The 26,118-nt window shown below is 32.1% G+C and overlaps 2 protein-coding genes across 5 annotated transcripts; both read left to right on the plus strand.

The window, feature by feature from the left end:
- Positions 1-830: 830 nt before the first annotated feature.
- Positions 831-7,674, plus strand: LOC105156365 (chaperone protein dnaJ 15). Of its 4 annotated transcripts, none has more exons than XM_011072479.3 (12): positions 831-1,153; positions 1,583-1,888; positions 2,703-2,826; positions 3,267-3,349; positions 3,418-3,529; positions 3,636-3,740; positions 3,899-3,949; positions 5,164-5,253; positions 5,334-5,442; positions 5,528-5,676; positions 5,760-5,813; positions 7,214-7,674. In XM_011072479.3, exons 2-12 carry the CDS (start codon positions 1,761-1,763, stop codon positions 7,367-7,369), a joined length of 1,161 nt encoding a protein of 386 aa, XP_011070781.1. In that variant the 5' UTR covers positions 831-1,153; positions 1,583-1,760; the 3' UTR covers positions 7,370-7,674. The 4 variants fall into 4 exon arrangements, with proteins under 4 accessions (XP_011070781.1, XP_011070780.1, XP_011070782.1 ...); XM_011072478.3 differs by having other exon boundaries at positions 831-1,039; XM_088877834.1 differs by lacking the exon at positions 831-1,153 and adding an exon at positions 1,181-1,453.
- Positions 7,675-17,424: 9,750 nt separating this feature from the next.
- On the plus strand, positions 17,425-18,387 carry LOC105156366 (zinc finger protein GIS3-like). Its single transcript, XM_011072481.3, has one exon. The coding sequence runs from the start codon at positions 17,585-17,587 to the stop codon at positions 18,275-18,277; it is 693 nt and encodes a 230-aa protein (XP_011070783.1). The 5' UTR covers positions 17,425-17,584; the 3' UTR covers positions 18,278-18,387.
- Positions 18,388-26,118: the final 7,731 nt, after the last annotated feature.

Consider the following 26,118-nt stretch of genomic DNA (forward strand, 5'->3'; position numbering starts at 1 on the left):
TGTCAAGTTCGACGTGTGTAACCCAAACCTCTCCATATAATAGTTGTAGAAATATTTAATTTATCTATGTTTGAAATTTTTATTTAATGCATACATATTGTGAAATAAATTACATTCTTAACATAATAATATCTTCTAAAATATTTAAGAATAATAATTTATTTTTTGAAAAGATATAATAAATAATTACATAAAATGCAAGAAAATTTAGTCAGATTGTACAGGTCTAATTGAAAATGGATTGGGTTTAAAACAGGTTTGAGGCTTGGACGTGGTGAGTTGTGGTTTAGGACTGAGTTGAGGTGGTTTGAATCAGATTAAAATAAAGTGGGTGGGTCTTGAACCCGCACATATTGTCATCCCTATTTATAAGTTTTTTTAAAATACACTATAATATATTAAAAAGTATTTGATAAATTTATAAAATAAAAAAGAACACGACGTTATGAATTTATAATAAACTTATCTTATAGAAAGTAAGAAGTGTTTAATTTATTTTTAAAATTTTAACATCAATTTTAATCATATTAATTGCACAATTATCATTACTAACATCCCGTGATGTCCATAATTTTACGTCATCCAAAAAATTTTAATTTTTAAATATAATCTAACATCTTATAAACTAAAAAATATTTTATAAATATATAAACTTATAAAATTTAAAACACCAATTTAACCAAACACCATCCCAATTAAACACATGGATAGTCTTTTAGGGAAAAAAATGAACCACATAAACAAAGACTATATTGATTCCCCAGCCCAAAATTATATAATTGGAGAGGGAATCAGGGTACCCTACATACGCGTGTCCGAGAAATATTCCGCCAAGCACCACAACATACAAAATCAAATCTCTTTTCCCGAGCTGTAAAAACTATATAAATTTCTGTACACTTGACGCCAGCATACACTTTTTTCATTCCCTCGTCATTTCACCAGCAAGAAAAAGGGAAAATTGAATAACGAAGCGCCATTCTCTGCTGCCCCGCCCCTGGCTCTTCATTTGATTTTCCCCCCTAATCCGCATGTCCCTGTAATTTCTTGCAAACCCTAGATTGTTTGTTGTTCGAATGTTTGTTTATCTGAGCATTGTTACATGTTTGGGTGTGTGGCGTTCCCATGGAGCTGTTTGGAGAATGGATCTTGCGTACGGATACTTATTATTATTATTATTATTCTCATGTATTGTGTGTGTGTGTGTGTGTGTGTTGATTATGTAATAATGTCAGCGAGTGATATTTTACTGTGGGGTAATTTTGTGTTATTCCGAATGAAACCGTTCCCGATGCATTGAACTTCGTCATGATCCTTTTCGTTTTCCGCGGACGCTTCGGGGTTCTCAATGAACTTTGTTGCTTAAATTGGGTTTTCGCTTGCAGAATTGAAGAATACAGGGTTCCGAGATTTGATTATGTATTAATGTCAGCGAGTGATATTTTACTGTGGGGTAATTTTGTGTTTTTCCGAATGAAAACGTTCCCGATGCATTGAACTTCGTCATGTTCCTTTTCGTTTTCCGCGGTCGCTTCGGGGTTTTCAAAGAACTTTGTTGCTTAAATTGGGTTTTCGCTTGCAGAATTGAAGCCGACAGGGTTCCCTGATATTTGGCTGGAATGTTATTCAGATAGCTAAAAACCATCGGTCAATTTGGAGGGAGCAAAGGGAATAATTTTGAAAGAGAATTAGGTGAAATTTATTGAGGGAATAGGTGGAAATAGCGGAAAACCGGGAGGAGGTGAATTTTACTGGGGAAAATGGGGGGTTCAAAAACGGAAGGGTCATCGGCGACGGTGTCACGGCGCGACCCATATGAGGTGCTTTCTGTCTCTAGGGATTCCTCTGATCTGGAGATTAAGACCGCTTACAGAAAGCTTGCTCTTAAGTAAGTCTCTCTTTGATCTTTCTTTCATGTTTACTCTAGTTTTTCGAAGAATTTAGTTCTATTGGGTGGAGTCAAGAATTGAAAGTCTGCATTGTCTCTTTATAAAGGTTTCTGAATTTTGAGGTGATTGTGTTTTTCCTCCTAAATGTCTATTATTTATGTTTATTTTTCCCCCCTAATCTAAGGAGCAGTTATTTATGTTTATTGGTGTCGCTCCATTACGTGACCAGGGTTGAGATGCACGGAATTTTAACGGGATCTTAGTGAAATTACTGGCATTACAAAAGAGGTCGGTATAATAGGTTGATTGGAGGTCTCCCATTTTCTTTTGTGTACCAATTCCCGTTTTCAAAATTTAAAGGTGTGCTGATGTGGATCAGGACGAATGCCCAGAAAATATTCTGATTACAGGAAACTTATGGTCTGTAATAACTAATAAGTTCTCCACACTTTGCACTCGTTTCAGTTTATTGCATTCTGTACTACATTTAGGGAAGGGCTAGCAGTGGATTTTGCTTATTCTCAAGGGATGAAGGAAGGAGATATCTGTTCTTTTGTAATTTTGAGAGTACTAAATGTTGAATAAAAGTTTATTCTTCTGGCCTTTCCATGAGAAACACAGGCATCTAGAATAAGAAATAGGTTGTGTGAATTTCTCCCGTTGTTGTAACCACACCATTGAGAAGTACAAATTGCAGTTGAATAACAACTCAGTCACCCGTAGAATTTGCCTGTATAATACAGAACAGCTGATTTTTTAAAAAAATCTAAAGTTTCTTGGAATAGTTAACAAATAAACCCTGGCAATTGATAGGTACCATCCAGACAAGAATTCTAACAATCCTGAAGCTTCTGAGCTTTTCCAGGAGGTTGCATATTCGTATAGTATTCTATCCGACCCAGAGAAGAGGAGGCAATACGATATTGCCGGATTTGAGGTACTCCTGTCTGTGATTAGATGTTTCTGTGAACTCTTTTAATCTTCAAATTTACTAAAGTTTTCAGGAAAAAAAGTTATGTTTGTGGTGTTTAATTATCAAATTTGCAAAACTGCTTTTTCACAGCAAAGTTTGCTATAGGTTTTGAAGTAATTTTTGTTTTTGGGCCCACGGAAAGTATCTTAGGTTGAAGAGGGAAACAACTACTAAGTCATTTAGATTGTTTGAGTGGATTAATTTTCTTGGAGACTCCTGTTCGGAACTTCTTTGCATGCTTTGCTCTGTCTTCCTTGTGTCCTCTCACTTTTCTCAATCAAATAATACTCTGTTAAGTATAATCTCTACCTAGTTAGTATTTCAAGTAATTCAAACCATCTTTCTCTTTTGAGTAAGTTCTGCTGACTGTAATTGTTTTAATATCCATTATTAATGATAATTAGGCGATTGAAGCTAAAGAAATGGATATGGAGATTGATTTGTCGAACCTTGGAACTGTAAACACGGTGTTTGCAGCTTTATTCAGGTTATATATGTGTTTTTGTATTTGAATCCTTTATTATATGTGTGTGTTTTACTTTTTTATTTTTACAGCAAGCTGGGTGTCCCAATAAAGACGACAATTCCGGCTACTGTTCTTGAAGAGGCTTTGAGTGGAACTCCCACAGTTAGACCTCTTCCAATTGGAAATTCAGTTAGTGGAAAGGTACTATCTCCCTTAAGACGATAAAGAGTTCAATTTTCTTGCTAATCTTAATTTCCCTTTATTGTTATTTTCTATTCATCTTATTATTGTTGTTTTTCCGAAACAGGTCGAAAAGCAGTGTGCTCACTTCTTCAGTGTTTCTATTAATGAAGAACAAGCAGAGGCGGGAATTGTAGTTAGAGTTACTTCAGCTGCACAGAGCAAATTTAAGGTGTGTATTAATGTTACCTTGGGGGAAAAATCTTGTACATACCTGGATAGGGCATTCTTACTTTGTGAAGGATACTTCTTTCACTTTCACATTTCGATGTGTGTAGCCATGCACAAATGAGTTCCATTCTAATGGTTCTAATGATGCATTATTTGTAGCTGTTGTACTTTGAACATGAGGCAAATGGGGGATACGGTCTGGCGTTACAGGTAAATAAATTTGGTTTCAGTTTTGGTTGTTGAATAACTCTTTCTTTTGTCCAGCTAAAAGTATGAACTTCCATTTGAGATTTAGAGTATAATCTCGTCTAAGATAGTACATTTTCTCACACACGATCAAAAGATAAATTTGAATAACTAGAGAACATAAGAACAATATGATGTGATATTAGATTTCCTAAGTTGAAAAGTATAGCCATGGTGCATGTCTGCAACGCGCCTTTTTAAAGCATATCTTTACAGAAATAATTTATATGATTATACCATTATCATCTATACCAAAATTTGTGTTTCTAATTTTTTAGCCAAAATTTTCAGGACAAAGGCAGATTATAATCAGAAGCTTAGCAAGAAAAATCACAAATTTAATTATTTTATATTATACCAAGAAAATTAAGTTATTATATTAAAAATAACAATATGTTGAATCATAATAAAGTAATCATTTCAAAGGAAATAACAAAAAGAGGTGAAAATGACATAAAAGAAAAGAAAGGACAAGAAAGGTAAAGAGACTACAGTAGCAAGAAAGAAAGAATAAATCACAAAGGAAAATACATTACCTGAAGGAAGACAAACATTACTATTCGAGAGAAACTGGTGCAGTTTAGGGTTTGTTTTGTTAGTGTGTTTTTTTTTTATATAAAAATATAATAATCTTACTATTTTTAATAAAAGCTCAACACAGCATTTTGGGGCTTCGATTGAGCCAGGGGTGCCATGGTGCAGGCCATGGCTGTGCTGGGCTAAAGCCTAGCACTCTTTTGGGAAATGGTCTGGTTCTCACCTTTTGCGCCATGCCCCATTAGTAACTATGCAGCAATAATGCCCTCTTGGAAATTCCAATTGTCCTTTCTGCCACTTGCTAAGTTGTGTAGAACTTTAGATCTTGGTTACATCCCTCCCTCACACATAGATGAATGTGCCATGGTATTCACCATGGCGACCCTCTTTTGTGTGAGATCCTTCCTGGTTATTTTTGCTCTAATTAAAAGTTCGTCCAGTATATTCCTTTCCTTAACTGGGTTTTAACTGTTTAGAACACTTAACATTTACTGATATTTTGTTATTTATTAGCTATTTTTAACAGAAAAAAAAAAAAATAAACTGCCTTTATTTTGGTGAAACTTGTGAATCTTCTGTTCCTTGTTAGTGGATGAATATATCTCACTTGGCACAGTTTTGCTACTGCTAAACATTTATAGGAAGAATGTGAGAGGACAGGTAAAGTAACAACTGCTGGAATGTACTTCTTGCGTTTCCAAGTGTACAGAATGGATTCAACTATGAACGCGGTATGTGTGTTTACATTTCTTTCACTTCAGATACTTTTACAATTACTTTTACTGATAAAAACACCATTTTGGTCGTTTAGTTGGCAATGGCTAAGGACCCGGAAGCTGCTTTCTTCAAAAGGCTGGAAGGCCTTCAACCTTGTGAAGTCTCGGAACTAAAAGCTGGGACCCACATATTTGCTGTTTATGGTTGGAACTGCCTATACATATGCTTATTCTTATAGATTCTATTCTACAGATACCTGAGGACTGATTTCCGTCCTGATTCTTGCAGGAGATAATTTTTTTAAACCTGCCTCTTATACAATTGAGGCCCTTTGTGCAAAGTCATATGAGGATACAACTCACAAGCTTAAAGACATTGAAGCTCAGCTTTTGAAGAAGAGAAATGAGTTACGCCAATTCGAGATAGAATATAGGAAGGTATTTCGTATTCCTGCCTTGCTTGTTATGCATGGTTTATAGTAGGATGCCCATTATGCAATCTTTTTCCCAACAATTTTCAGGCAGTGGCACGCTTCCAAGAGGTCACCAGTAGATATAGCCAGGAAAAGCAATCTGTAAGTTTGCTTCCTAACAATCCTTTACTTTAAAATGTTTATTTTCATCCTCTGGAGCTTAATTTCCTTTTAATCCAGAAACTGTTTCTTATTTAAGGAATCTAAAATACAAGGAAGTTAGATTGAGGAATATCTTTTCTAAGCCTTTGACATCTTGAATTTGAATCGGATTGTTAGGTAACACAGTTTTTTATAATGTAATGTAATATTTGCTTTCAGACATTTAATAGCCTCTAACTCTAGTTTCATATTTCATTGAAGCATTTCTGAAGTAATTTTTTCTGCTTTCAACTACTGGACTACCATCTTGTTTTCCTGTGAATAAAGAACATGTTTGAAGAAGTTAGTCAATTACATGAATACTAGTTTGAAAGGCCATTGAGATTATGCATGCTACTGAAGAGTGAGCTGGCAACTCGTAGGCAGTGGCTGCATGGATCATATAAATGGAAAACAGGCATGACCCAGATCTTGTTTTCCTGTGAATAAAGAACATTTTTTAAGAAGTTAGTCAATTGCATGAGTACTAGTTTGAAAGGCCATTGAGATTATGCATGCTACTGAAGAGTGAGCTGGCAACTCGTAGGCAGTGGCTGCATGGATCATATAAATGGAAAACAGGCATGACCCAGATCTTGTTTTCCTGTGAATAAAGAACATTTTTGAAGAAGTTAGTCAATTACATGAATACTAGTTGTAAGCCCATTGAGATTATTGCATGCTACTGAAGAGTGAGCTGGCAACTCATAGGCAGTGGCTGCATTAATCATATCAGTGGGGAACAGGCATGACCCAGATGTTGAGGTTTCTCTTCGTAGTTGATCCTTCCATAGCTGCAACCAGATTAAGAGCTCAAACAGCAGCTAGGTCTTGTTGTCCTGCCTGCCATACGATAACTCCCAGCTGCTAACTTCTTTCTGCCTGTGATGTTCTTTGTCTTGAAGCTTTAGTAAGGTAAGGGTGTCTGGTGGCAGTCCATTCTTTTGGCTGTCGTCTAGGCCAATTGGCTGCATTGGCTCCTAATGCCTGCCTCTCCTTTGTCAATGAAAGGAGTACTGGCTCGCTCTGGTGCTTAACAGAATAAATGGAAGAAAAAAAGCTTTTCATCTTACACTAATATTGGACTCAGAATTTTTCCTGCAAAAAACCATCTCTGTACTTGGATATCTTCTTGATGCTTCCAGTCAATAGGAGAGTAGGAGTCATTGTCATGGAGCACTTCCATGATATGTCCATTCATGTCTAGGAATTCCATCTTTCAAAAAAATACTTGGTTCTTTTACCATAGTTGGCCTAATCTTTTTAAGAATTGTATTTTTATTTGTTAACCATCAACCTTTGTTGCTTTTGCTTTGCTATTTATTTAATTAATTATCGGCTTTTATGCTATGCCTGAACAGGTGGATGAGCTGCTAAAACAGCGAGATAGCATCCACTCTTCTTTTACCGTGGCGAGGTCTCTTTCTCTTCTTAGCGGGAGTGCACATTTTGGCAACAGTAGTAGCAGCAAATCTTGGAGGTTCAGTCTCAGTCTTAAAGGATTAGACAAAAAGTGAGTGGTCAGTGGTGTTAAAATTCTGCGCACACTCTGAGGTCTTGAAGTTTTCTGAGTTGTAGTCTGCTCTCTAATTATGTATTCAAAGATCGGAATTCTGGGTTCTCTTGCTTAAATTTGTGATATTTTTGCTGTAAAATGTAAGGTTTGTGTAAATATAGTTCTAGTCTTGGAGAGGTGTTTAAATATTCAACCCCCAAATTGGGATACTTTATAGAACTATAGGAAAATTCAATTATAAATTGAGGTATTGTTATAACAGTAATTCTTTTCAAACTTATGTTCTATAGAAATTTAGTTTATTCATTTGTATTGGGAAGGAGCTGCTTGTTATGCTGCTCTCCTTGTTACTATAAGTTTATTAACAGCTGGTGTGGCTGAGCTTATAAGCTCCTGAAATTATAAGATGCTCAAAAAATCGTTCGGCAATTTTATTTTATTTATTTTTTTCAAAGAAAGGGAAATTTACTTTTTTAGTTTTGTACCTGTACTCAATATTATCCTTTTTTTTTCTGTTTGAAGTCGAGTCTCAATATTGATGAAATTCAGTTCTAGCAACTTATACATGAGTACAATCACGTGAAGCAACATGTGACCACTAATGTTGACTGGTTATTTTTTAAATATCAAAATTCCAAAAAAATATATAAGATTTTTAAATATTTAAAAAATTCCAAAAAGTAACATATCATAAGATTCTTGGTCTTATTTTAACCAAACATTTCAACAGCTTCTCTGTAAAATAGCTTAAAATCATCTTATAAAAATATATAAACTTATAAGATATTGTGACAAAAGACCTTCTAAATGCATGTATGAAATAATCAAAATGATAACGTTAAGATTTAAGGTGTAGATTGTAATCAGGAGTGGTTCATTTGGCTCCTAGTTTCTTATCCACTTCTCTACTTAGCTTTCTTGTTTGTATTTTGTGAGATTAGGACAAATAGTGTTTTGTTTAATGTGAAAATGAATGGACAAATAGTGTTTTGTATAATGTTAAAATGAATGGACAAATAGTGTTTTGTTTATGTTAAAATGAATGGGCAGTGACTGGACTTCAACTATTTCATTATAGGTTTAGAAGGTGCATGTGATGTTTATTAGCAGCCAATCTGCTTTGTATTGTCTTAGCAATTACCCCTCTCTTCATTTGTCCATCTTTTTAAGTCATTGTTTATTGGGTACATTACATTCACAACCTATTTGGTTATATTAAATATATAAATTAACACCCTCTCTCATTTACAAAATTATACGTACATCTTCTGAGAATTGTCTGTATAAATTTTTTTAAGGTCATTTATAATTACACCTATAACCTCAAGGGATGTATTTGTAATTTTTATAAAAAAAATTGGAGAATTTATGTATTGGAATTGGATAAAATCTTGCCTTGTTTTAGAACAAAAAATTATTATTTTATTATGAGCAAGGCAAACATAGCCCTTCTATGCATTTAAAAAATATCATATATCAAACAAAGTCTAGTGCCAATATATAAATTGACAGGAGACCCACTAATAAGTTAATCGCTAATCTCAATTAGCGACTATGGGTTATAGGTCATCTGTTCATACACATATATACATAGCTTACAACAAAATAATTGATTTATATTAAGAAGTTGTGAGTTTGAATTATACAGATGTAGTCTATTTTTAATAGTAGTGTTGTTACTTTGTGTACTTTAAATTTGTTGATTGATTTAGAAATATTGATGCATTGCATACTGAATATTGTAGTAATAATATGTTGGTTGATTTAAAACTGTCGATGTATTTTAAAAAAAATAAAATAATTAATTCAAACAAAGACCTCATCTACAAAAATCAATTTACTCAAAAACTACATTAATATTCTTTTGTTGGAAACTTCTTGTCCTGACCTATAATGTTAAACATATATAACTATGTTGTTTTTTAGTATCTCAAAACAAATTTGCATCTTCTTTAGTCATATGTGGCTACAAAACATGATGGGATTTGTTTATATATATATCCAAGATTCTTAAAGAAGCCTCCAACCATGCATGTTCTCAGGTAAATCAGTATAGCTTTAACTCTCTTGTCTCTAAACCTAGTCCAGACCCTCACATGTATATCAATATAATATTTGCATTCTTGGATCACAATCTTAGTTTATTCAATCCCTACCCAGATTCCCTAATTTGTCTCCCCAAACAACACAATTAATTGTGTATACGATCCAATATTTGTTAATTTAGCTCATTAAATATGGTTTACCAATAGGTAAATTATACTTAGACACCCTAATCTATGGTCTATTTATACAATCAATTATTTTTTCGGTGGGTGTATGTATAATTATCCAATAATAATTTTTTTGGCAGTGTATAAGTAACTTTTCATAAAGCAAGGTTGGTCTGTGTGAATGTGTCGATATTTTTGTTGGGTGTATATATAATTATTCAAAATGTATGGACGATTTGTGTAAACAGACCATAAATCAATAGTATAAATATAATTATCCCTTATATTTAACAAATTTAAAGCTTTCAATCTTATCAGTCGAACAGCGTTGAGAGTTAGTTGATCACAAAATGTATTACATAGTGTTAATTGTTACTTATTCTCTGTCCACACAAAATAATTTGTATTTATGAGAAATTAAGAGGCAGTATTATTCCCGCATTCGTGAATATATACAATTTTCTCATGAAATTTATGTCGGGTTTGGTATATATCATGCTGACGTGTACGTCCCAGTACTACAGACGTGGCAGGATAAAGTAGGATATTAATTAAACAGTAGGCATTAGTTAAATGAATAGCTTAATTAAGGAAATCATACATAATAATATAATCCTTTTGACATGTGAAAGTGTGTTGTGGGCAGTTAAAGCAGCTTATTTGCAGTAACACGTTCATGTGGTGTTTATGTTGCCGTCTAATTGTCCACTCTATTCCCAACCCAAACCAAATTTCATCTTGTCCTATTGATTCACCAACCCCACCCCCCACCCTACCCTTTAATCTCTCAATTTTAGGCAAATCCTCGAGCTTTAACTGTACGATATTGTTTTATTAATAAAATTTGAAATTATTCAATATATATATATATCTTTGGGCCTTAAAATTTTTGTTTAATCACATAATAGATATGATTAATATGTAACTTAATTGGGACTGATTAGTCCTAATTTTAATTATAAAAAGAATAAATTACAGTTATCTTTAAGATTTGATATAATTATTAAATATATTCTTATTATTTGAAAAACTAAAAGTCCCCCTTCAAATGGAAAATGATTTATGTAGTCCTAAAGAGTGTGGTGAAAATTATTAATTAATTTACTCTTGCAGATTTTTATTTTTATTTTTTCAAAAACAAAATTTGAAAAAATATTAAGAAGAATTTGAGGAAGATAAAGTAAATAATCTATAAAGAATATTAGTTTATAAAATTATTTTAGAAAATTTTAAAAAATATATAAAATTATAAATTATGATTTAAAAGGACATTATGGTTAATTTACCATAAAAATTGAATGGAAGCCTAATATAGGCTCACAAAATCAGTTCGTTGTTATACAAATGTTAAAATTATATAGTATTTATAATTTTTTAAATAATGATAAAATATTTGTAATTATATTAAATTTGAGGGGAGGTGACTGAAATTTACGGTTATTAAATGTATATAAGTTTTAAGTGTATATATATATATATATAGAGAGAGAGAGAGAGAGAGATGGATGGAGGAGTCAGTTCACATGACCTAAAGCAAACTCCACCCACCCTATGCAACTTTATGTATTAAAATGAAAGAAGTAGGTTGGTAGTGTCACTTGGAATATATGGGGGGACTTATATGAGTCATCAACACTCACATCAGCTTAGCTTGGATTACTATTATTATTAATAATTAAATGAATACTCTGAACATATCCAAAAAACGGGATATTATTACAAGTTGGGGTGGGAAAACAGAATGTGACATTAGGGAGGGGGTGGGGGTACATCCCTTTTCGGATCCTTCCAAAGTAATGGCTGTAAAAAGGGAAGAAATTAAGATAGACTAGAAAGTGAAATGATGAGATGTTGTGTTGTGATAGGATCATGTCTGCAATTATCTTAGATTAGGACCATATAATAACCTCTCATTGGCTTAATTGTCTTGATAAACACATCCTGGTGGGCCGCGTTTGGGATTCGGGCAATCTCACACCATAATATCGCCATCACTTCAATCAACAACAAAACAAAACACACCCATGATTGATTAAACTCCCCTTATTACACTCCGTTTTTAATTATATTACCTACCTGCTGGAAACCATTAACTCCAACACCCCCCCCCCCCCCCCCCCAACAAAGAAAAAAGCACGTACATCTGTGGGTTATTATTAATCAACAAGCTAATTGGAAAAAGCTGATTGGACAATTGACTAATTACTTACTCAACTAAAACACTTCACCTCTGAATTCTAACATCATATGTATTTGAAATGAATAAAGTCTGATATCATAGTTAATCATATAAGTGTTATTGTATTCGCAATGTAATTGATCGACTGAAACTAATTGTTCACTTTTCTTAAATTATGCATCAATTAGGTAATGAAATTTTGTATAGTTATGTACCAACTATTCGAAATTTATTGATCTATCTATTTGTATATAACATATATGTTTTGAATATGGTGACAACATGGCGAATGTGCAGAAGGTTTCTTGCTTTGTCTGAATAGTGAGAGACCAATTGTGTGCATAATCACATGTATTTTCCTCAGCAGAATGGGTTCAGCATGTGCTTAACTCCTTTTCTCTAACCTGAGGCTCCTCTGACAGTACTGTTTTTCTTAAGCATACAGCAGCATACCTTAAATTTTTAATATATAAAAAAAAAAGAAAGGGTTGTCAGGGAATTGTTGTTGGAACTGATTCCTTGTTTCCCATGAGGAGTTTTTGATGTTTATATATATATATATATGCAGCAAGATATGATATATCATATTCCAATTAAATTTAAAAAGATAACCATGAACAAGCTTTGTGTTGTCCATCCACTACGTTTATATATGTCAATATATAATCAATAATGAAAAAGAAAAGGTGAAAAATTCCAAAAAAACATTAGAAAATAAAAAAGAATTAGAATCAATTTCCAAAGATAAAAATAATGATATTTGTAATTTCCTTCCATTATATTTGTATATTTTGGAAAATGATGAAATACACATATGTATGACATTTTGGCCTAGAAAATAGAAAGTGATGAGCACTTATGTCATGTCCCAAATAATAATTGGATGAATATTGTATTCATAGGTTTTATTAAAAGGTCTTATAATGGAATCCTACCTAGTTCTCTATTTCTAGATGGATGTAGTGCATAATTTTATGAGTTCCCCATACCTCGTTAGGGGGCTCAAAATTCAAGAATAGCTTTCTCCTACCAATACCAATATTTATCAATATATTTCAAACATATATATAGATTCAACCTACACTCTATTTTCTTGATTTTTCACCTTGTTTAATTACTATCTTATTATTGTATTACGTACCAAATGTTATAATAATATATTGATTGTTTTAAAAATATTGTGCGTTATCCAAAGAAGAAAAAAACATTTTTTATTGAAAATAACAAAAATCATAGATATAGGGAGAAAATTGAAATATTAAGGGCTTTTGAACTTTGGCTAGAGTTCGACAGGTAAGTTTATTATATCAAACACTCTCTAAATTTTGTCTGCATTTTCTACAGTAAATATTATTATTATATATATATATATATATCAAGTATATCATCCACATATTTAAAAGTTATTTTATATACATAATATATATATTAAGTAAAATTAAAATATAACACATTTTATAATAAATAAAGTACTCCACTAAAACGCCAGCACCGAAACCAATTCCATATAGATCTATTAAGCTGACTTGTTCAGTTTCCTACACATGTAATCATGATTAAGATTAAAAAATATTTATTTACAAATAGAAACTAGCTTATTAAATTAGAATATCAGAATTCAACGACAACCAGCGACTAAATACATAATTATTTGAATATTAAAAGAATAACCACTCATGTTATAAAGTCTATTATTTTGGCAAATCCAACGGTGTAAAACTAGGTAAGACCTTTAGGTGGAAGCCCAAAACAATCAAATGATGCCTGAAAGATGAGGTTTACTTGTTAAGAGTAAAAATTGAATTTTGACCAAAGTTAATAACAATTAATTCAAAAAGAAATTGATATGTAGACGTAACCGCGGGGGGAAGGTGGGCCATGTTTGGAGTTGTGATGAAGACTTTGAAAGCCGAATTAAGCACTGCCATTAATGTTCCATGGTGTAAGAAGATTAACACTAATGATAGGGGTATTACCTCCTATCGGATTTTTGGACGAAAATACCCTCTAGATGAGAAAAAATATAAAAAATACCATAAAATTCATGTACTTTTTATTGTTTAAATTGCCGGATTCTACCCGAATTCGAGACTCAAAGCCTGAGCCGTTGATCTTCTAGCATCACCCTGTCTAAGATAACGCCACGTGGCCCTTCCATGTACGGACATTTGGACCTATAAATACAACCGTTGGGAAGCATTTATGGTACATCAATTATATTTACGATCATATTAACTCTTTTAGATCACATTCGACTTTAACTCTTAATGATTTAGGTAGCGGAGGGTTTTAGCTAGGTACCACCTAACTAGCCTAATTATCTCATTTTGTTATCATAAATTGTATCACTGGGTGGTTTAGGACACGCTCGACCTCTTGTCAAGAGAAGATACTACCCGAATCAAACACATTTAATACAATCAATGTACTACCTTTTTTTTTTTTTTTTCTCTCTCTTAGTTAATGTTTCTTTATTATCTATGTGCCTCGTATGATGTAGTTAGTAAGATTCGGGCAGATCTTCGTGCGTAAAGCCAAGTCTAAACAATATGGATTTCAACGTCAATCACGCAGACATCCTAAACTATTATCCATCATCACCACGTAATTGTGGGATCCTCAACCTCTTAATATTAGTTGTACCACCTAAATATAACACCACCACCACCCCCCCCCCCCCCCCAAAAAAAAAAATAAAAATAAATAAAGAAACTTAATAAAATATTCAAATAAATTACATTAATACCCTTGTAAGATTATATTCAAATACACAGTCATCCCATTATAAAATTACAATTACATATTTTGAGGTTATATTTGTAATTATAAGTATATTTTAGTGAAAGTTTTCACTAACAACCCATATTTACCCAAACATTCCCTAAGAGAATGTATTTGTAATTTTACAGAAGATAAGGAGTATTTATGTAGTTAGAGTTAACTTTAAGGACTGTTGATGTAATTTATCCCAAATTTAATAAATGTGATAATTTGATATAATGATTAAATGAATGTAATTGATTTTTTTCTGTAAAAACAAATATATATATATATATATAGTAAAATGATAATTGGTAGCTTTATTATGAAGCCATAAATATAGAGTGGGTGTAATTAAATTTAAATAGGAGGTGGTGTGGTGCGGCCATGTCTAGAATTTGTCAGCGAAGAAGATGATCAGAAACCAGTACTGTTAAATATATATTATAATTTATATGTGAGAAGAAATGGTAGACATATATATATAGATAAAGAAAGGGGGATAGGATGTTGACACGTGGGCCATACAAACCTGATTGAGGATGGCCGATCCACGGTGCTAGATCTTGAACCCATCTACACTGTAGATGTCTAATTAACATGATAATATTTGATGGGAGACATACATATATGGTTTGCAAGTGATGGATTGTGCATGAATGCTTTGACTTTGATGAGGACTTTTAGTGAGAGAAAAGGTAAGGTAGGTAGTTCCTGTCTGTCGGCTAATTAAGCAAATGCAAACGTTGAATCTTCAGAGTATACTACAATGTTAGAAGATAGAGACGTATCTCTCTCTCTATACAATATGTATATTATATAGGCAATATATAGCGCGTTTGTGAAAAATCCTCTACAGTAATCTTCTTTCGTTTTTTTTCTCTACATATAAGCATGGACAAGCTAACCAACTCTTGTTCGAGTAGTAAATTAATGATTTTATAATTAAAAAATTGTGAGTTTGATATTACAAATGTAAGTAAATATATGTTTATTTGTATAATAATTTTTTGTTTATTTATTTCGTTAGAACATATTCATCGATTTACATTATTATATATTGAATCGATATTTGAATTTGAATATATTATGTAACATAATGAATTTTATGTTATAAAAAATTTTATATAAAATCTAAAATATATGTATATTGAATAAAAATTTAATATTTTTAAGCACAAATGAAATATAGTCTTTTGGTGGAAATTGTTTTATCTAAATTAGGTTTGATTGAACCAAATCAATCATAAAATAATTATGTAATTAATTATTTTTTTAGAATTATATACTAATCATATAATAAATATATTATAATTGTTATATAATTGATTATAAACCCGATCTGGGTTGGCCACACCTAGAATGATGGGTGTATATGTAGATGAGTACATGTAAAGATAAAGAAGGTGAGTGAGTGAGTGACAGGTGAAGTGAATGTGAAGTATGTTGGCGAAAGAGAGGATAATTTGCAGCAGAGGATGCAGAGAGATGGGGTTCACGATATATACCTCCTCCACCTTGGGGAACGTTCCACTTCCACCATATCTCTCTCACCTTTTACAATTAATACATATCAAAACTACATCAAAATGTACCCAAAAGCACTGAAATTTCTGAGCCATATATAATTATTATTTTTGCATTTCAGCTGTGATTCTCTGACAACCTATACACGGCACAAACACCATACTAAAAATTTCTTATTGGTGGAAAAAGTAGTAGTGTTCTTAACAATTTGGGGAACACGTTAGTTTTTCAGGGTACAATAGTTTAAGAGGGTTTGTATCCTGATCTAGAGACACCCTGCATCCTCTTTCTTGTTTAAATTAGTTAAACTTTATATTTCATACACTTATTCTATATTTGTATTAATTTTTAAAAAAAAACATAAAATAGTGAAGTTTAATAGTTTATACACCTGATGGAGTGAATATATACTGAAACAAAAATTATAAATTGTTATTAATCGTGACTAAATAAAATCAACACAAAAATTTAATTTATCTGTCATGGCACAAATATTTTTGGCATTTTAGCAAAAACTAAGACCAAAAAATATTGTGTAGTAATAATAAGTGACTATGAAATTACTATAATTTTTTATTTTTAATCATAACAATTAATTATGATTATATATTATTATATTAATTATACTAATATGATATATACAATATAAAATACAAGAGAAATTGCAATCAGACTGGAATGGCAATAGGAAATAAAACCACCAAAATTAATATATTATTAAGGAATTGAAAGAGAAATGATTTTGCAATTGAGGTGAGATCGATGTATACATATATTGAGGGCTTAGAACATGTGATGTTGGTACTTGCAAATTAGTGAGAGGCATTATTAGGCAAACCTTGAACATGGATGATGCAACATCAAAATCATCTAATATTAAATCCCTTATAGTACTTTCCTTGGACTTTTGAATTAGTTGTCAATTAAACATGATTGATGATTATATGTATGTCTGTAATGGATTGAATGCTTTCACTTGCTAACAAGAAAAGAGGTACCAATAGCAAGAAAATTTCTTACTTAAGACAAAGGGCTATATATATATATATATATATATCCCTCAAATCATTTGATGGTTCAGCAACCCTACATTGTTCACATGCATATCACATTCTTTCACTTACTAGGAACAAAATAGACAACTATAAATTAGACTCAAGAATCCGAGGATATTCTTGTCACTTTACTACATTGTGGATACGAAGAAAATGGGTCCCCAAGTGTTTTTTTGCTTCTGTTCCCACTTTTGCACTTTCCTTTCTTCTTCTTGGGATGTCCGCAACCCCCCCCCCTGTATACATATATATATGTATGTATATTTGCATATAATAAGAAAATATTAATTAAAGCCTTTTAAACTTGTATAAATACCCCCAGACATGCATAATCCAACAACTCTCTTACACCACGCTCCCACCCTTAGCTTTCCTCTTCTTTAATTTCTGTCTCACTTTCATCTCCAAACTCTTCTCTCTCACTAAAATCACACACACACACACACTGACATATATATACATACACACAGTTGCATATATATATGTTTGGTATGGCAGAAGTAGAGTATCAAAACAAGCCATACAACAGTACCACAACTACTGGGCGCTTAAAGCTCTTCGGTTTCAACGTCATAGAAGATCAAGAAGAGGTGGACTCCACAAAAACACCGTTGGGCTCGCCGGAATCCGGCGGGTTTCCGGCGTCCGACGGCCGGAAGTACGAGTGCCACTACTGCTGCCGTGAGTTCGCCAACTCACAGGCGCTGGGCGGCCATCAGAACGCACACAAAAAGGAAAGACAACAGCTGAAGCGCGCCCAAATGCAAGCCAGCAGAAACGCAGCCGTATCCTACATACGCAACCCTATGGTCTCCGCCTTCGCCCCACCGGCCCACCTCCTCGCCCCAGCCGGCTCTGTCGTGATCCCGGCGGCTGCGGCGACGTCTCCGTCGTGGGTCTACGTCCCACGCGCGGCGCAGCCCTTGAACGTATCGCATGGTTGCGTTTTTCCTGCATCGAGTGGTGGGAGGGGTATAGGGAACTTATCGTATGCCGGCGGTGTAGGGGAATCCGGCCTTATAAATGTTGGGCCTCAACAACAACCCGTGAAGGCCCATAGTGGAAGATTAGATGGGCCTTCTCTGAGTAGATTTTCGAGAGTGGATGATGGGCCCAGTTTCGATGACGCATTCGGCTTAGACTTACACCTAAGCCTAGCCCCAGCCGCGCCGTAAGTTTTGAGCAGTAAGATTAGCTAGAAAGCCTCCGCTGATTTCTCCCTGGTCGGGTTTTGTACATTTTCCAGATTTGTTTATTTTTTATCAAGGGAAATTTATTACATGCAGCTGCAGGGGTTAGTTTACGATATTCCAGTCGGAATTTATGGGCTCCACCACTTTGTAAATTGTTTGTTTGATTGACGTTGGATGTACATTTATTTTTTTTTTTAAACTGAAAAAGCAAGGAAATGGTGAGAGGCAGACAATACACGAAAATGACCCAATAAAAAAAATACAGAATTAATTAAATAATTCTGACAGTAAGCATCGAGTTCAAACGTAAGAAGAATATCGAATTGCAGGTATATAACTATCATGAATGCATATAGCTGCAGTTATTAGTAATTAGAGGATTAGATTCTTTTTTGTTAGCTAGAAGTAGAAAAGAGACGATCAACATAATAATTCTTATGAAATATGATTACACGGAGTCTCCCGTGATTGTAAAGTGTCTGATTTGAGATAACTATTTTTTGAAGAATGTATTCATCGCTACAACCCAATTATACAATATGAATGAAAACTAGTCATCATAATCACAAGCAAGTTTGTATTTGAAATACAGTTCGTTCTACTTAAATTACTACCAGATATTGTGCATTTTGGATTTTATCAAAACTACATATGTACTCTTCATCATACCAAATATTTGACTAATACCCACAAAAGTGTAACTCTTCCCTACATATAATGTATGAATTAAGTACAATCACAAATTGTAGTCTGATGTTAGAGATCTTTCAATATTTGAAAAGCTTTAATGTAGAAGCTGGATCCTAAACTGTCACATTCGCTTTTCGATTTGCCCCAAAGTTTGGTGATCCATAGATCAGCATCTTTTCTTCGATTGTCTTGATATGGACATATACTCATCTTACAATTTCTTAATTAACCCTAGAAGTAAGTACAGGGAATTGGACAAGAATTGATAATACTGAGAGTGTTTGCAAATTATCAAAATAACTACTTATTTGCTTAAAAGAATATTTTTATTTTTAAACTGTTTAAATTAAGTGAATTTAACTCAAAAACTATAATTACTCTCTATCAATTTTTGTAATTTATTGGTAAAATTATAAATAATTAAATTATTTTTCCAAATAATCCAACTTCAACTTTTTTTTTCGTCTCCATTTTTAATTTTCATTTTCAAATATTCTCAATTTTTACTATTTATAACTTTCTCTACAATTTATACACACGGCAAAAGCAAAAGCTATTACCAACACTCTAAATTACAATTAAAAATGAATATTTGGTCATTAATATTGTCTAACCAAATTAAGAAAAACAGCAAACTGAAACTCGGGACAAAGAGCATTTCGTTGTTTTCCTAAGGTTGCAGAAGTTGTAGAGTTGGAAACATCTAATAAACCAACCCATTTTCAGCCTGTCTGTGTCTGCCGCCCATATTTACCATTCTTACACATTTCAAACAAATGTAGATCGTATAAACAACGTGGGACCATTCACATGCGCACCTGTTCTCCTACCTTTTGGATTATATATAATTAATTAATAATCCATGTGTTTTGATTCAAATTAACATTACATCTATAATATAATATTTTAATCATAACTAATTATCATAATTAAAAATAAATAAGTAATTATTCTATCGGAGATTATATTAATTTATATAAGATATTCCTAACATCTTATAAATTTTTAAATCTTATAAATTAATTTCTGAAAAATCTTATTAAACACTTTATAACATATTTTTACAATCTTTCAAACATCTTATAAGATGTTTTTAAAATTGATATACTTACCTTAACATCGTCATAAAGCTTAAATTATAAGTTTTATTTAAAAATATTTTATGATCTTATAAAATTTCTTCAAAAGATTAAATCAGGCAAACAGTAGCCTCTTAATTAGACAGAAGAAGAAAAAACTATGTCAAAGAGTTGATTAAACGAATCAAGAAGCATGCATAATATCCTTGACATGTGATTGATTATTTTTTTTGAATCGTATATCAATCACACAACAAATGTGTTGCACCTAATATATAATCAATTTAGATTCAACCAAATTCAATCTAAATTAGAATTTTTCAATCAATTAGTTTAAATTAACAAATATCTATCTGTCTATATATATATATATGGCTGTGGGGATGGGGGGGGGGGGGGGGAGGGAGGGAGTCAGCAACCAATGAGCTGCATTGTGTGTAAGGAAGCTTACGTGTGAGCACCAAAACATTGTAATGCATTCCAAGTTATAACCACCTAAATTAAAGCTGCCACACAAATTTGTCTTCCTGAAGATCACTCAATAGTTTGGATACGAAACTTTTTTATATGAGATTTCATGTTTCAATTCTGTATGTTGAATGTATGAATGGTAAAAAAAAAAATGTTCACAAATTTTTAATTTAGAAAAGAAAAAAGAAAAGGCCAAACTGCAGGTCAAAAAGGGAAGACAGCTACAGTCTTACAATCTTAATTAATGCAGCCAGCCACCACTTAAAATGGCAACTTCTTTTCGGTGCAAAGTGCGACTTAAATTGTTAGTTTTATGTTCCCCCAACTCCGCGTTTTGCATGCCTATTAAGCGCTTTTTGGCTTTGCATCTGGAAAAGTGATGATGAGTAGGTCTGCTTCCAACCTCATCTTTAGGACAATAGAAAGAACCACATTTCACACACACAGCCCTTGTGTGACACGGAGTTAATTTGTTATGTATTAATTAATGTGGTAAAATTCATGATGTTTCCCTTTTGTCTCCAACAAGGATACTGTATTTACGAAATAGGTTAAGGATTCGTACCTTTTTGCATAGATCGTGAACGATCTGACTCGATGATTTGGATTAAACGATTCTAGATACAAACCCTACTGATTTGGCCATCAGAGTGTGGTTATTGGAGATCAGCTTCATATCATGTATGTTAAGACAATAATCTCATTTTGAAAAATTGGTACAATTTTTTTATACTATTCTAGAAATTAATTTTATGGGATTTAATATTAAAGAAGTATGGGAAGAGCAAGTAATGAGTGATGTAGGGACCAATGGAGCAAAAGTTATTATCAAGAAACACACTAGAGCATAAACAAGTAGGGTTTAGTTTGGATTGGATGCTTTTCTTGTCTTTTGAAGTTTGTTGATGACAATGAGTCCATCTTTGGTGAGAAAAGGACAAGGATTTCCAGCACAATCATAGAGTTTAAAACTTGTGCATGCACCTGAGAGCAAAAAGGGTTTCTTCTGCTCAAGTAACTTTTTGACATATGTTTGTGAATGCAATAAAATGAGATCGAATTAAGATTATTACAACCTTAAAAGTTATTGGAGCGAAGCCAAAACCCAAGAAAAACTTAACCAATCCCATTCCCACAACTTTGCTTGATGCAAAATTCTAGCTGTTGATTGGGACCCTGTACTTTTCTTTAATCAGTGAATTGAGTTTGATGTAGACAACCACTTCATGAGTTATAAACTTTAATTAATTAAGCCTGTGACTGAAATTTAATTATGCCATTGTTTAATTTTATGTCTAGATCGTTTTTACGAAATTAAATTTATAACATTATTTGCAATGATTGTGATGAATTAGTCTCTAACCTTTTTTTTTTTTTGGATGAATTTGCAATCAAATTTATGGCACGTGTGCCATGAATATAAATATTAAATTCACATAATATATCAATTATCAAATCTGACTATTTATTGATTGAGAAAATAATATATTATATTCATATTTCTTACCTCAAACCACCGCAAATAGAAATCTATCGCTGATTTGCTCCAAAAACCTATTTGATAAAATGAATGAAATAGCTTCAATCCTGAGTTAGAAAATTTGAGTCATTTGTAAATCTATTGTATCTAGAGAGCAATAAAATTCCCACAGACTTAGTTCATTCGCATTTGGTTCCATAGATGTTCTGTCGACGAAATCGAGTTTCATCTTTGCACGCAACGCACGTTTAACTCTGAAGCTCCAATTGAGGTAATTATTTCCATTGAGATGTGTGCTTACCAGCGCCATCTCTGGGTGATCAGACCCATGGAGTTGCAGCCATTCAGGCAGTGTCGAGGTAGTGGACATTTCTGCCATTTTTCGCCCAAATTTTGTAGAGATGCCGTATCAAGTATCCATACTGAATTTAGATATCCAGACACCTTCAATTGAAGGCTCTGATACCATGTGAGAAAATATAAAATTGTAGAAAAAAGAAGGTACATGGTGAAAATCAAGAATGAATGCCTGCCTTCATTCATCTGGAAAAACTAAAATGGTTACAAAGTTGTTAAGCTACATATACAGACGGAAATGAGGGAGAAGAAGATAACATTTCTAACTAATAATTCCACGTGTGTGCCAATTGGTTGCTGACTCATGAAGAAGAAAACGCCTATCTACTTAAAAAACGTAAAGACAGAGAAACACGATTTAATATATAAGGCAAAAGGCTGTAGCAGCTTCGTCTTCAGGTAAGCTGTTGAGCATTTGAAGTCTGGAGCTGCAGAATGGAAGTGATAGCTCGCTACACCTTCACTAAAATGTTGTGTGTGTGGACCTCTTTTACGGCATGACAATTTATTTGTCCATCTTTCTCTCTCACTCTCTCCCTACAAAAAAGATGTGGGAAATGGTAGAGAGAAAAGGGAGATGAGCAGAGAAATGGGGTGCTTAGAGCAGATGAAAGTAAATTGCGGTATGTATGCATCCATTACATTAATAATTTATGATCACTTTCAAAATTCCTGCTCTCAAACTTATAGTTATATCATTTTAAAATATTTTGAAGTAACCATTCTTTATAAGTAAAATCAGAATTTTCTTTTATATTAATATAAATAAATATAATATAGATATAGATATAGATATAACAAACCAACTTGGACCCAATCACCCACCACCAATTAATCCACCCCCACTCAACAACTTCAATGAGGGTGTGGGTCTTAAAGAAGTGATCCTCCTATGTAGCTCCGGTGTTCAAAAATAGAAGTTAAAGGTCTGTGCTCAAAATTCTAAGGTTGTTGGACTTTGTCCCATTTGGTGAGTGAGAGAGCAGCTGGTTATAAGCTTTCCTCAAATTCAGGTAATCATGTCCATGTCATCACTACTCATCCCTCTTCATTACCCATCTTTCTTTTTTCATGATATATATATATATATATATATATATATATACTACTGTCCATCGTACATAGTTCGCGAACATAATACTAAAAGGAAAAAAAAAAAAAAAACTAGTGTGAAATAAATAAAATATAAAAAATTTGTGAAAAGAAACAAACATGGTGAGAAGAGAAAAAAGAAACATAATGTTGTAAAGAAAAAAAGTAAGTCATAATCATGAATTTATTAAAAAATATTAAAACTATTATTATAATTAAATTATATTGAAGGATTAATGAATATACTTAAAAGATAGCTTTAAATATTAAAAAAATAATAGGACGATAAAATTCTCTATTACGATAGTATATAACTTCATTTCACAATTAAGTTATATAGTACTCTAATTCAAATTTTGGTTTAAATGAAACTAGAAATCAATTGAATTATGCCAAACCAATTCCAAGTTGGCAAGACAATCGATGTGTTGTTTAAGAAAAAATGAAACGTTATACCTCTGAAAGAACTATAAAACTCAATATTATCATTTTAATTTTTTTTTATCTTTTGATTAATCAAATTCGTGAACTTTCAACAATAAAAGATATTTCATTTTATTTAATTAATCCTGCCATTAATTATTGATCAAACTTCTTGAAAATCTAATGGTATTGTATTTTATATTTCACTTAACATACCAACATAACATTGTATGATTTTTCAGAAGTAGAGATTATATACATTTTATGCATATTTTATATATGCATTAAATGTACTATACATAAAATATACACGTCAATTTAAAATAGAATATTTAGAGCGCACTAAACCAAGGCTCCCATTTTTATTAATTAATTATGCACCTTTTTCCATATATATTTTTTTAAATGCATTAGCTGGATATATATATATATATAAATATATATACATATATCGCAATTATTCAATTGAAGATAGAAAAACCGCCCCATTATGAAGTTTGTCCATTTTTATTATTTAAACATGTCTCTCTCTCTCTCTCTAAAGTAAGAAGCTTCAAACTCCCATGCAAAGTTGCCAGATGTAAACTAAGAACATTAAAGGAAGATTATTATTAATTAATTGAAATATTTTAATTGGTTGGTGTTTAATTATTTAAAAATCTATCGGCCTCAAGTAGGTCAACAAACTATTAGTCATCTCAATTTCAAGAAAATTAAGGAGCCAGGATTATAATAGAGAGATAGTAGTATAACCATTTACGAATATTTCCTCGATATTTACAACTAGTCGCATTAAATTTGACACAATTGAAAATTATGTAAAATTATCAAATAATGAAACAGGTATTTGTAGTTTTATAAATAACGAAGAAATATTCATAATTATATCGAATTTTAAAACACTTATTGTAATTTATCCTTTTATTAATTAGGATCACTTATAATGTTTTTATTTATTGTAACTATTTTACCTTTTATCTATCATTCTTATTGAATATATGGATAAGTTAAATATTAGAGATTAATTAATTAATGTTTATCCTTGATTACTGATTTGTCCCTTTGGTAATCATCACTATTAATTATAATTTGATTTCATATTTGGTGAATTCTAATTATTGTCACATCATATACATTTAAGAATTCTTTAATTATTATTTAACTCATGATTAAGTTCTCTTAACAAAAGTAAAATCAAGAATTTGGACTTCGGGACGACGTGGTTGAATTAGATATTCACATACATACTTAATTATGGATACACATTAAATATTTCAAAACATGCCCTAATATTCACAAGATATTATTTCAAACACTTGTAAAATTTGAATTATACTATAGAAAAGATAAAAAAATACAAATTTTAATTTTAGAATAATTTATACTCTCAAATGCCTTTACTACCACCACTTGTTTAAATGGAAAATGCTAACACATGATCGAGATTGGTCAGACCCAAACTAATTATATGACAAATATAATATATTTATCGCGTGATTGGCGTACAATACAGGTAAAGTAACCAGTCACATAGTATACTTGCTTTATGATTGATTTGGACAAAAAAAAAATTCTTGTTTTAACATATCTCGTATATATATATATATATATATGTAATCTGGTAACTTAATTTTTTTTCATAGAGTAACATCATTTTATTTTATATGAATTTATAACTAATAAATATTTAATTATATTTTTCAATTTTAAAGGAAATTATTTATTTTTAATAAGCATACCAAACCATATCAAGTCTTATATTATTCATATTTATCACACAACTGTGTTTGTAGCATAATAATTATCAAAAATAAAAAGAAAGAAAGAAAAATGTTTCTATCAAACTGATCTGGATCTGCACAACTGGACCTGGGCCTGAAAGGTTCAACTAAGAATGCAATACTGATCAGTTGGGCTAGACTAGTTGCAAAGTTTACTTCGTGGTCTGGCCCATTAAAATATAATTAAAAATATTTGTTCCATTCTCCTTTAACCTTCAGTGAATTGGGCTCATTCTAGCAACTTGACATTCTTTTTTTAATCTTTTGCATTTTCTTAGCCCAATGGAAATTTAATCTGACATGATTAGGGTTTAAACACGTATGATTTGACAGAATTAGGGCCACCAAGTCCAATAACCAAGCAATTCAAGCCTCTAGGCTCATTTTTCAAATTAGGACAAGATATTGTGGATGACCATCAATCAATTCAGATCAGATCTGATCGAATTT

Source organism: Sesamum indicum, linkage group LG2 (assembly GCF_026168435.1).
Source record: "Sesamum indicum cultivar Baizhima isolate 11 linkage group LG2, ASM2616843v1, whole genome shotgun sequence".
NCBI lineage: Eukaryota > Viridiplantae > Streptophyta > Magnoliopsida > Lamiales > Pedaliaceae > Sesamum > Sesamum indicum.